The sequence below is a fragment of the Sinocyclocheilus grahami genome, unplaced genomic scaffold (assembly GCF_001515645.1).
Source record: "Sinocyclocheilus grahami isolate Dianchi unplaced genomic scaffold, SAMN03320097.WGS_v1.1 scaffold313.1, whole genome shotgun sequence".
NCBI lineage: Eukaryota > Metazoa > Chordata > Actinopteri > Cypriniformes > Cyprinidae > Sinocyclocheilus > Sinocyclocheilus grahami.
The window spans coordinates 2005275-2018706 of NW_015505492.1; the positions used below are offsets into that span (position 1 = coordinate 2005275).

General features: G+C 39.2%; 1 protein-coding gene across 1 annotated transcript in view; it reads right to left on the reverse strand.

Annotated features, from left to right (window-relative positions):
• Nucleotides 1-13432, reverse strand: part of LOC107601801 (proto-oncogene tyrosine-protein kinase receptor Ret-like) — a 35017-nt gene that overhangs the window by 10118 nt on the left and 11467 nt on the right. The window contains exons 2-10 of the mRNA XM_016294093.1: nt 8132-8365; nt 7201-7494; nt 6871-7109; nt 6558-6753; nt 5818-6017; nt 4784-5066; nt 4564-4695; nt 4347-4457; nt 4110-4220 (exon numbers count right to left, since the gene is read on the reverse strand). Coding sequence (XP_016149579.1) covers nt 4110-4220; nt 4347-4457; nt 4564-4695; nt 4784-5066; nt 5818-6017; nt 6558-6753; nt 6871-7109; nt 7201-7494; nt 8132-8365 — 1800 coding nt within the window. The remainder of the gene's footprint in view (nt 1-4109; nt 4221-4346; nt 4458-4563; nt 4696-4783; nt 5067-5817; nt 6018-6557; nt 6754-6870; nt 7110-7200; nt 7495-8131; nt 8366-13432) is intronic.

Below are 13432 nucleotides of genomic sequence, written 5' to 3' on the forward strand. Positions count from 1 at the left end.
GCCGCGTATGCTAGCGACGGATGCATCCCTCACCGGTTGGGGTGCGGTCATCATCTGACATGGCATTCAATTGCCTGGAGATGCTGGCCATGTTTCGAGTTCTTCCAGACCTAAGAGGTCACCATGTGTTGGTAACAACACAACGGTGGTCTCTTACATCAACCACCAGGGAGTTCTGCGTTCGCGCCCCTTGTACAAGCTGGCGCAACAGATACTTGTGTGGTCCCAGGGCAAAATCCTTTCGCTGGGAGCAGTTCACATTCCTGGGCATCTCAATATGGGAGCAGACATCCTGTCGAGGCAGAGGCTGAGGTCCGGGGAAAGGATGCTTCACCCCGAGGTGGTGAAGCAGATATGGAGAGTGTTTGGCCAGGCTCAGGTGGACTTGTTGCGACTCATATGTTATCACACTGTCCCCTCTGGTTCTCTCTGACTCATCCAGCTCCACTGGGGCTGGATGCCATGGTACAGACGTGGCCGACGCTTCGTCTGTACGCATTTCCTCCAAGTTTTCTGCTCCCGGGAGTTCTGGAGAGAGTGCGCCGGGACGGGGCCCGTCTATTGTTAGTATCCCCGTTCTGGCCGGGCCGAGTTGGGTCTCAGACCTGATTTCTCTACTCGACAGCGCTCTATGGGAGATTCCCATCAGGAGAAATCTCCTCTCATAGGCGGAGGGCACGCCCCCGCCCGGAGCTGTGGAAGCTGTGGCCTCTGAGGAGGCACAACTCATAACTTCCAGTCTCTCAACGGCTCCGCCGCACGTGCTTTTATAGTTTCCTGGTCATGACGTCACCCGCCCGTGACGTCCCGCTCAGCTATTGGACTGATTTCACATTTTATTCAGAGCGTGGTCACAGAAGGCGTTCCCCTAGCATTTTCCAACGCAGCGTCTCGTTCCCTCGAGGAACCAGGGTTACATACGTAACCTGAGACGTTTTTAATCAAGACATGAGCTTTGCCTGTCCAAGTCTCAACAACGATTTCTTTCCTATGGACTCTTAACGGCCGAAAAGCTTATTTTAACATTCTGGAAAGATAAACTGCCATCTCCTTTCCAGCTGTGGCTTGATAAAATCACAAATACACTACATTTGGAGCGTATACGGCTGTCTAAGGAATAAGAGAATAGTTTTCTAAAACTTGGGAACCCTTTATAAAGGTATTTACGGGATGAAGGCAGAGGAGACTAGGAAGAGAGGGATGTTGACTTAATTTGAGTTGGATCTAAGATCCATTCCACCCCAGGTGTTTTTTTTCAATAATAATATTCCTCCCTATGTGGTGCATATCAGGCAGACAGTGAGGGTGGGTGGAGAATTGTCTTATTGTGTTTTAGGACTTTCTGTATAATATGTAAAAAAATATGTGCATATGTCTGCATGTACAGTGTATACTTAGACTGTATGTGTAAGTATAGGATTGTTATGTTTATTGTGTATGCAGGTGTATGTATAAATAGTTAATAACTGCAGAAAGTATAACTTGGTTAGATTTTTGTTTGCATAAGGACAATTCAGAGGAACTTCTGATTTGAATTCTGTTAAACTTATCTGTATTCTATATACAGTGGTGAGAAAAAGTGTTGGCCCCCTTCCTGATTTCTTATTTTTTTGCATGTTTGTCACACTTTAATGTTTCAGATCATCAAACAAATTTAAATATTAGTAAAAGATAACACAAGTGAACACAGCATGCAGTTTTTAAATGAAGGTTTTTATTATTAAGGGAAAACAAAATCCAAAACTACATGGCCCTGTGTGAAAAAGTGTTTGCCCCCTAAACCTAATAACTGGTTGGGCCACCCTTAGCAGCAACAACTGCAATCAAGCATTTGTGATAACTTGCAATGAGTCTGTTACAGTGCTGTGGAGGAATTTTGGTCCACTCATCTATGCAGAATTGTTGTAATTCAGCCACATTGGAGGGTTTTCGAGCATGAACCGCCTTTTTAAGGTCATGCCACAGCATCTCAATAGGATTCAGGTCAGGACTTTGACTTGGCCACTCCAAAGTCTTCATTTTGTTTTTCTTCAGCCATTCAGAGGTGGACTTGCTGGTGTGTTTTGGATCATTGTCCTGCTGCAGAACCCAAGTTTGCTTCAGCTTGAGGTCACGAACAGATGGCTGGACATTCTCCTTCAGGATTTTTTGGTAAACAGCAGAATTCATGGTTCCATTTATCACAGCAAGTCTTCCAGGTCCTGAAGCAGCAAAACAGCCCCAGACCATCACACTACCACCACCATATTTTACTGTTGGTATGATGTTCTTTTTCTGAAATGCAGTGTTACTTTTACGCCAGACGTAATGGGACACACGCCTTCCAAAAAGTTCAACTTTTGTCTCGTCAGTCCACAGAGTATTTTCCCAAAAGTCTTGGGGATCATCAAGATGTTTTCTGGCAAAACTGAGACGAGCCTTTGTTCTTTTTGCTCAGCAGCGGTTTTCGTCTTGGAACTCTGCCATGCAGACCATTTTTGCCCCGTCTCTTTCTTATGGAGTCATGAACCTTAACTGAGGCAAGTGAGGCCTGCAGTTCTTTGGATGTTGTTGTGGGGTCTTTTGTGACCTCTTGGATGAGTCGTCGCTGTGCTCTTGGGGTAATTTTGGTCGGCCAGCCACTCCTGGGAAGGTTCTCCACTGTTCCATGTGTTTGCCATTTGTGAATAATGGCTCTCACTGTGGTTCGCTGGAGTCTCAAAGCTTTAGAAATGGCTTTATAACCTTTTCCAGACTGATAGATCTCAATTACTTTCTTTCTCATTTGTTTCTGAATTTCTTTGAATCTCGGCATGATGTCTAGCTTTTGAGGATCTTTTGGTCTACTTCACTTTGTCAGGCAGGTCCTATTTAAGAGATTCCTTGATTGCGAACAGGTGTGGCAGTAATCAGGCCTGGGTGTGGCTAGAGAAATTGAACTCCGGTGTGATAAACCACAGTTTTAACAGGGGGCAAACACTTCTTCACACAGGGCCATGTAGTTTTGGATTTTGTTTTCCCTTAATAATAAAAACCTTCATTTAAAAACTGCATGTTGTGTTTACTTATGTTATCTTTGACTAATATTTAAATTTGTTTGGTGATCTGAAACATTAAAGTGTGACAAACATGCAAAAAAATAAGAAATCAGGAAGGGGGCCAACACTTTTTCACACCACTGTATTTCCCCAATAAATAAATAAAAGTTACAAAAACAGTAGGTTATGTCTGTGAAGGTAAAAAGCTGGGAAAGAAATCACGTTTATATATGATCTGTGTGGCAGCAGCATAATATACAGTAAATAAATCAATAATTCCACTGCTCTCTTGTCTCCTCTGAGGCTGGGACTCTAAATAGTGTTCTGTGCTTGTCAGTGCAGCCAAAGACAGAACAGTTAGCATGCTTTGCTTGAAATTTCGCCATGGCATTAATACCGGTACACCGTTGTCGCTTTGCGAAAACAGAATGGCGGTGCCGTGGGTGGAAACCTACAGATTAAGGGGCGGTAATATTATAAGATTCCCTTTCTACATCACAAGGGGAGCGAAATCTGAGCGGCTTGTTTTTTTCACAAGCTTGCAGAGAAAGGCTTACCAAAAAATAATTACTGGGTTGTTATTTTTCGCGTCTTCTGGGTTGATAGATGCATTATAGCACTTAACACAGAAAAAGTCAGATTTCCATGATATGTCACCTTTAATACTCTGTGTTGTTACCTGGTTGATCAATGACTATGATCTATGTTTTCTGATAGTTGTTCATGTGTCCCTTGTTTGTCTTGAGCAGTTAAACTGCCTGCTATTCTTTAGAAAAATCCTCTATGTCCAGCACATTCTTTGTTTTTCTGGCATATTCTATAAATTTGACTTTCCCAACCCTTCCAACAGTGACTATGAGTTTGAGGTACATCTTTTCAAAATGAGGACAACTGAGGGACTCAAACACAACTATTACAATAGGTGAAAATATTCACAGATGCTCAAGAAGGAAACACAGTCCATTAAGAGCTGCGGAGTGCAAAGTTTTTGAATTTGATGTTTGGGGTAAATAGTACTTATTTTCTCTTCTGGGAACCTTGTAAATATAATCTGTAGCTTCTGAAGGGCAAAAAAAAATTCAATCAGCTCACTTTTTAATTCGTCCTTTTCACAGAAGCACCTTTCTGGAAAACAGTAGCAGGTCCCATGTCCAGCTCTGATTCCATACAGTTCCCTCTCGTAACCCCCGATTACAGGCTGACCTGACAAAAAGACACATTGTTATAGTTGCTCCACTTTCTAAAAGCAGAATCATGCTGGTCTAACTAAATGTTACTAAATGCCACAAGTCACCAAAAAACACAATAAAAAACTAAAATTTCTCTCACTGGAGCAATCCTGAGGACATATGGATATGTTTTTGCTCTCAATGGCATCACAGTAACCATCTGGACATGTGCGGAGGTCAGGGGAACAGGTAGAGTAATTTGGAGATATTCCTACAAAGGTAATACAATGACACAATTTGTCCTTTAGAATGATAGAAGCAGCTCCACAGTAATATGGTAAGTGCAGTGTATTGGATTCAAGGGCATTGTGGGTAACCTGTATCTCTGCTTTGTCTCCACTGGCATCTGCCTGTTGGGGCTGCCAGGCCTCGAGACGCCTCACACTCCCCTCGCTGTCTCTTTTCTGCACAAGCCAAAACCGGCTGCTCATCTAGCCTCATGAGATCTGCTATATGGCACAATCAGTTAGGAAAAACCTGGATCAAGAGCTGTAGCATTCAGCACTGTCATTCAGTCCTGTGAGCTAATGACCTTACCTTCACCCTCAAAAATAATGACGAGCTGCGTCTTGGCCTGAAACTTGTTCTGCTGCTCCTCTGCAATAACTATATATTGCAGCTCTTGGCACTGCGGTCTGCGTAACACCTCGGTGTCATTCACATAGAGCACACCGGTCTTCTCATTCGGGTTCTGTGTGAGGCCAACTGCCCTATAACATGACTGAGCATCAGCAGAGATGTTCCTGTCTGCGATCTCAAATTGATACGTGACATCAATGCCCTTAAACTTCAGACAGTTGTCCACACAGACACTTCCAATCTAAAAAAGACATAAAAGACACATTAGTGTCAATCCTCTGGAGTAATCTGTAAAGGAAATTGCAATTTCTTTTATCATACGAGAAATTTCAGATAAAAAACAGCAACATTGTTGCAAACTTGCAAACAGGGGCATAGAAATGTATTGATATTTGTGAATTGTGATGGTTTTAGTTTTTCTTATGGCTATTTAACCACCTATAGCTATTTCATACACCAGCAGGGCTCAAAAAATGTGTATTATGTATTGATTCTCATACATAGCCAAAAGAAAACAAGACGCTGCATGCTCAGTGTCGTAACGTTAGCTTTGAGGCCTGAAATGTTTCTTTTCATTACACAAAAAAGTATTCTTTTGCAAAGTCTGGTCATTTCTTCAGGAATCGCTTATCTGTTTCTTAAAGGAAAAGTTCACCCAAAAGTGAAAGTTAAAATGTCTTAATGATGGGTTTGTTTCTTATAAACACACAGACATTCATTGATGGACTGGAGTCACATGGATTATTGTGATGTGCTGTTTAAACTCTCATTCTGACGGCACCCATTCACTGCAGAGGATCCACTGGTAAACAAGTGTTACAATGCTAAATTTCTCTAAATTTGATGAAGAAACAAACTCATCTACTTCTCAGATGGATGTATATTATCAGCAAATGTTAAATTTAGATGAACTATTCCTTTATATTTACAATAGCACTTCACTACTCCTGCTTGCATAGGTTCAAAATGACTAAAAAACATAATTAATGCACCTGGGAGTATGTTGTTGCTTTCAGTGACACAGTGAAAAAGTAGGTGACATTGGAGAAGTGAATAGAAACCGGCAGGATAGTCACATTGAAATGTAACAGCACTGTTCCCTCTGGGCCTGGGAAAGTGGTGTCATTGAGCAGGTAGTCCAACTGAAATGAGCGCTGCTCTGTCACAGACAGATTCTGACTGAGTTTCAGCTCTGAGGGCAGAAAACAGAATAAAGGACAATTCAGTACGTAATGTAAAAAAGCTATTCAAGTCGTCTTGGACTAACAGGTCACATTTATTCAGCAGCAGCCATTTCAAAGTTTTTGGAACTTTTGATATTTAAACAAATTTTTAAAACAATAGGAATAATATGCTTTATATGTAGAGAAAAACTAACTGACTTTCAGTTTGTTCCAAACACGTGTCTTGTTGACGCATGACAGATAAAAACAAAAAAATTTCTACTGTACAGTCGGCTCAAAATATCAAACATGTTGGACATACCGTCAGTTTATTAATATTTGGTGAAATGCTATTTTTTTCTGTTATCGGTATCGGCCTGATAAGAAAATTTGGCCGATATCTTAAAACCGATAAATAATGCATTATTTCCTTCAGAGACACTTCAGATGCGCGCTGTTCGTTTGCAGCCTTTTGTGCAATTGTACATTGTAATATTGTGTTTATTTGATGTATATCTGATTTATCTCATATAGAATGCCTTTGGGTAATGATATTTTTTTGTACTCACTGTATTCATGAACTGTCCCGCGGACATTTCCAAAAATGGCTCTTTCTTCCCTAAATTTGTGTTCGATAGTAAAAGTGTTTTTGATCCAGGAGTCATTTGCCATTAAGGTGCCCTCTAATTTATTTTCAATTTGGTTTGTGGGATAAACGGGCGTTGTGTCCCTGTCGTATACAAACAGAGTTCCATAGACAGTACCCTACAAAAGAAAACAGACTACCATTATTCGATACTTTCACATTTCTTTATTACAGTATATGATCCTAAGAAGGCTATGAAGATGTGAGACGGTTGTGTTTAAATGCCTGATACCGACCTCACTGCGGTTAAACTCTATTTTGATGTCCTCAGTATCAGTCCCATTCACAAAAGGAGGATTATCGTCCTCATCATAGATGTCCACGTGCAGAGAACTGAAGAACTTCTCCAGCTTTTCTTCTGTCCGTATTATACACACTAAATCCAGATGGTACGATTCCATCTCCTCACGGTCCACGTACGCCGTGACCACCAGTTCTGAAGTGGAGCCGTCGACAGCAAATGGAGCTGGAGAGACTGAATTCAATACAAGTGACAAGAGAAAATTCATCTCACCGAACTGTAATATGTAGAAAGCCTTGACATTTACACTGGGTTTGGTTTGTACCTGCTTCCACTCCATAACTGATGGTGTAGTTGGGGCAAATGTTCATGCGTGTAAAGCGCCGGAGCTGCCGCAGGGCCCCTGGCATACGGTTCTCTGTGATATGGGGTTTTGAAACCTTGTCAGGGAAACACAATGTTTTCAGCTCGACCTGGCCACAGGAGGGCGCTGTGTCATTAATGAACATCAGTTTGACCTCCACTGTGGAAAGGAAGGGGCACAACTGTTTCTGCAAGGGCATTGGAGAGACTCCGACCTTCAGGTTTAGATCCTTCACAGACCTAACCGAGCTGCTGCCTGGAGGACAGACATCAGGAGACATGTGTCCTTTAACAAGAGTGTCATTCATCCCAATGTTCAACTCTCAAGGTTCTACAGAGACACTATTATGAAATATGGTCTGTAAATATACAGAATTGCATTACATTGCATTGAAAAATAAAATTAAGACTTAAGACATATATTTGTTACCTTATTGGCAAGTTGTTTTAAGCATAAACTAAATTTAGTGACTACACATAAAGATGAGAAACAAAAAAATATTTGCAAACTTAATAAATAAATACATATTCTTGGAAATAAAGAGTTGTCTTATCTTTTTGGATCTCAGGTAAATTTTTCTTAGTTAAAATAAATCCAATTAAGTATGTTTTAAGCATAGATATTTAGATATTTTTACAGGAAAAAAGACAAATAACCTTAATATATTTAATATATTAAATACTTATTTTTATATGACTTTAATATATAAGCACAGAACTTTCAGTGATACAGGAGACAGTATCACTTACATTAAAATAATGGACTATACTAGATTATGTGATATATCAGCAAAATAGTGAGTAACATTACAAGAGTTAAAAATTAAAAATTTAAACAGTTGAAACTGGCATATAGGTAAGCATTCAAACACATAAAGCTGTGTTAAACTCACGTATACTACTGAAGTCGCTCCACTCCAGGGTTTTGTTCATTGAAAGGACCCCAGTTGCCTCATCCATGTGAAACCATGATGCATAAGTGTCTCTATGGGAGCACAGGGTGAAATATGGCCTCTCTGTAGTGCTTTCCCGCATTGAATGGACCTGAAGGACTGGGGATCCCTGTGGCTGACCCACATAGATGCTTTCTGTGTACAGCCTTTGAGGAAAATACAGTCCAAGTGAACCTGTCCAAAACACACATGAAATGTCACACTGCGTGCATCGTGGACATTCATTCATTTATCCTCAATTCACAAATGAAAAAATCTAAAGGCAATTTAATCAAATACAACATTAAAGCAATATTTTGGGTTCAATACAAATTGAGGTTAATCAACAGCATTTGTGGCATAAAAATTCATGTTCCTCCATCTAAAAAAAGAATAAATAATAATATACTCAATTGCTTAAAAGCCTTTTCAGTGTAAATTTTAAAATCCAGTTTGTTGCCATTAAACTTTACATCTAAAATGGCCATAAAAACGACAACTTTACAGCTCAAATAATACATAAGTTTTAACAAAATAATTAATTAAAAATGGGTCCCTTTCACTTCTATTTCCTCATCAATATTTTTTTCTTTTTGTTTTAAAGATGACAGACAGGTCCAAATTATTGTTTTTGTGGTAATCAACATTATGCCTCAAAATTTTGTTGACTGAGCTTAACTTTATATTACTGCATATTTCTTTAATTTTGCATACCTCTTCTACTTCTTCAAAAAAAATAAAAAGAAAAAAGAGAGAAAAAATTCCTTCAAAATAATGTTTACAGGTATTTTGTGCAAGTGCATTTTGGTAAAGCAATACTGGATTCTTAATTCTCTCTAAATGACAAAAACAAATTTAACCTCTGGTGCTCATCATGATGCACTCAGTAGTTTGCAATTAAATCTTTCTTTATTGATCTGCTTCTTATCTCAAATCTGTTGTAAAACAGAAACGTCCACGCAAGTAGACAGGTTACACAATGAACTCATTAAACACATCCGCTTTTCTGTTGAAATAGCCCTCGCTCCTCTGTCATCGAAAAATGAAACAGCGTCTCTTATGACATTGACACTGGTCTTTTAATGAATTTCTCACATGGTCAATATGATGCGGTCTCCGATTCTCCTTGGTTTCACCTTGGGAAGTTTAATTACAGTGGATAACATAATACTGCCTAGAAATGAATCATTACCTGCAGGACGAGTGTGGATGGAGGTGAGGGGGGAAGGGTAATCTATAAAACACTGTAAGATCCCCATGTGTTCTACCAGTAAATGGAGATGCAAGTGTTCAGGCTGTAATTATATCTCTCCTGTGTTCCTGTCCGACGACGGTGGGCGGCCACTTAGGAACGTACTAATATTATTAGCAGACAGCAAAACTAGATTTTCTATTTCTGTTGCTGCAGTTGAAGCCTGGTCTCTGGTTTCAGACATTGATTTAATTTAGCTGTGCTGGGATGACAGGAGGCCGGATTGATGGATACAATGTGGCCAACCTTCCTGAAGGATGGAGACGCAGTCAGGAACACTACAACCCTTTTTATTAAATGCCTTGTCAAGAAACAAAGACAACACAGAACTGGTTTGTGTTCCTCTATTTATGGGGTCGCCAGTCACATTTGCAGACATAAAACATTCTTTGAAGACCTCATGTGTTCAAAATTAAACTTTTGCGGTTTGTAGTGGATTTCTAGCTTTGAAGCTATGATAAATTGCTTAACAGATACAGATACACACTTCTACATTTACATTTATCATGTAGGGAAATGGAACAAAAACTGTTGATGACTCATCTCACACACTCAAATTTTTATTCAATCAAACGCTTTATAGAACGGAAATGCCCCTCCCCCAAATATCACCTGAATAGCAAAAGCAATACAGTGCTGAGGGATGAAGTAGTTTTGTAGTCCAAAACCCAGCCATATTAGCACTCCCGGTTCCAGAGTTCTGCCAATGTGTTTTTTTTTTTTTGGTTAAATGGCTGAAATAGTGTGTGCGCTTACAACAAACTCATATTTTCATGTTTTATTCCATTACATAAAATACATTACTAATACAACCTTGTGATTTTTTAAAGCTTCAACATGTATTTAGTAGCTAAATGGGACTCATGGGACTCACTGGGAATCATTTGTTGGTCACAGAGCTTATTTTCTCCAAAAGAAACAAAAAGCAATGGCAATACAAAAACAATGAAAAAATCCAATGAGGGATCGTGTTTTGTCAAGGGATGCTAACTTCCAGTTAAAGGATATAGCCTAAAAAAAGGACAAGCTCTTTGATATGTCCCACCTTATTTTCCTGTTTCAGTAAATTTCTACCTAGGAAAGAAGTCAACAGGCCATTTAAACATTTTTTTTATATGATGCATCAAAAAATGCATTAAAAAATGACTATGATGTGATAAAACTGGAACAGGTGTGACATGACCAGGCCCTGAACCAAAAAATACTTGAAAATATTGCCTTAAAAGAAGCTGTCTAAGCCGTGTAAGGTGACATCCATGTTGTATTTCAGATGCGTCTTTCAGTGAAAGCCGATAGTACAAAGTAAGGCTTGTGTGCTTGGTCTCATAAAAAATAGCCGCAGGAGAGCTGAGGGATGGCAGCATTAATCTTAGCTGATGCAGATACTGTGTTGAACAAGCCACTGGATTTGCTGTGACACTCATTCATCATCCTGTGTCAGTGTATCAGGTGGAGTGCTTAGCAGCGCTATGCCACTCTAAGATTCAGAGCAGCACTGATAGCATTTACTTTCGTTTGTACTTAAATAAACACATGAAATTGGAGTAGTTGTGTGGTCCTCCTGGGATAAGGATTCCAAGACTAAGAACATTGTAATACAAGCAAAACCCCTTGCCTTGTTGTTCCACTGTAGAACTAATGGATTATGACTGACAGCTTTTTACATCTGAAAACTACAGAAATTATAGAAGCATATAGGCAAGGGTGATCACTTATCCAAATATTTCTATATACTGCACCACAGTGTATGTGTGGAATATCTTTTAAACGTGTGCTATATGCAACAATGCACACTGGAACACCGTATCCCACAATGCAATGCTTTCAACTTGACCCAGCATTTTCTGTGTGATGAATAAACCATAAATAATTACAGCCATGATTTTTGAAATTATTTAATCAGACACCCAAGAGTTGACATTGTTATACATTTTCCAATGAAGTGGATTAAAAATGCAATAAAACTCTGGGCCATATAAATTATCAGTCAGCATTTAAGATTTAATTTATTATTATTTGTTGCTATAAAAGTAGCCTACATATTGGCTCATATTGGATATGTAATTGTGCATGCTACAGTAATTTCCTGTATTTTTACATTTAGATTACCTTTGCTGTCATCTAACACTCAAAGTCCATTTTCAAAAACACTAATAATTTAATGACACTGTGATAAACCCTAACAATGTGATAAAGGCAAGTGGCAACAATGTAGCCAACCACTTTATAATGTGAAAAATAGATTATGTTCCACATACTACTTTTCAGGAAGAGTAAGTATCCAGTGGTCAGTTTACATTTGGCATTAACTACCTTCATCTGGATGTCATTCAGACATGCATTGAAAATGCAAGCGTAAATGCAATTGCAAATGGAATGTTTTGATATCTGTTTGTTTGGTGACACTTTATTTCGATAGTCCACTTTAGACATTCTATTAACAGTAAGTAACTTTGCAACTACATGTCTACTAACTCTCAGAGTAGACTGTTAGGGTAGGTTTAGGGTTAGTAGAATAAGTTGACAAAGAAAGTGTTAGAAGATATTAAGCAGACAGTCTACTAATACTCTACTAACTGCTAGTTGACATGTAGTTATAAAGTTACTTATAGTTAGTACAATGTCTAAAGTGGACTATCGAAATGAAGTGTAACCATTTGTTCTGGTCCTAAGGTTGTTGAGGACGCATTGTGATTGGATATCAATATAATCTAAATCATCAGTGTAATCTAGTCATCATCCATGTGTTAAGTCATGATATGTCAAATACTGTTTCCGGGTCCAAGCCTGCACTGCGTTTCAAGTCAGAATACAATCTCTACAGCTGTTTTTCAGGATTCATTTATGGCACACTTTTTAGGCAAACTTAACAAACTCTTAAAGATGGTCTCCACCTCACACCATCCCAGACAACAATATTTTCATGATTCAAAAAAGATGAATAGCTCTATGGGCAACAGAGATTTCACTATGGACTATGGAGATACAATTGTTAAAGAACGTGAAAGCGCACAACAGAGAATATACAGGAGACAGTTTTAATAATAAACACTCTAGGAAACATTACCACACACTATTTCAAATAAGGATGAACAGAGGAAGAGGGAGGACTCAGGGTTTGCCCTGTCCTTAAGAATGCGATTATTTTTTTAAACCGCAGCTTTTTCTACGCGGTTTGGCCATTCGTCCACACGCAAACGCAGTACCCGTTCACTGAAACCGAACATTTTTTAAAACGCCTGCCAGGGTGAAGATTTTCAAAAGAGTTTTTGGCTTGTGACATCGGAGCCTGCACTGTTATCTCCGCCTACTGGAAACTTTTTCAGGCTTCTGATTGGCCAACATGGCTTTACGGTTAAAATTATATTGCCACCTGTTGGTTTGGCATGCTCTTGACAGTGCTTCATAGCATGCGTTTGCGTTTTCATGTGGATTTTTTTAAAAACGGAAGAAGGAAAAACTCGTGTACATGTGGACATGGCCTAATACACAGGACAAATAAAGGGTATTAACAGTGGTGGACAGTAACGGAGTAGCTTTACTTCGTTACTGTACTTAAGTAAATTTTTCAAGTATCTGTACTTTACTAGAGTCGTTTTATTTTGAGTAACTTTTACTTTTACTTCACTACATTCCAAAGCATGATCGTACTTTTTACTTCACTACATTTCATAAAACATATCGTTACTCCTTATAATATATCACGTGATCCGAGACGCAGACGCGGTGTCTGATTCAAGAACGAACTGATTCTTTTCAATTAACCTTTTAAATCGGTTGGCAAATCGCACCAAACGATTAATTGACGAATTAGAACGAACCGATTGCGGTTGTTCTCGAGTCGACAACTCACTGATTCAAATGAACCGTTTAGTGCGAGTCTCCAGTGCACTGAATTCACAAGTAAGAACCAGGAGATCTTGTGAGCACGCGCGCGTCTGATGCTGCTAAAAGTAAGTAACTAATGTCGAATTTTAGGATTAATTATTGTAACTGAAAATCATATTTAG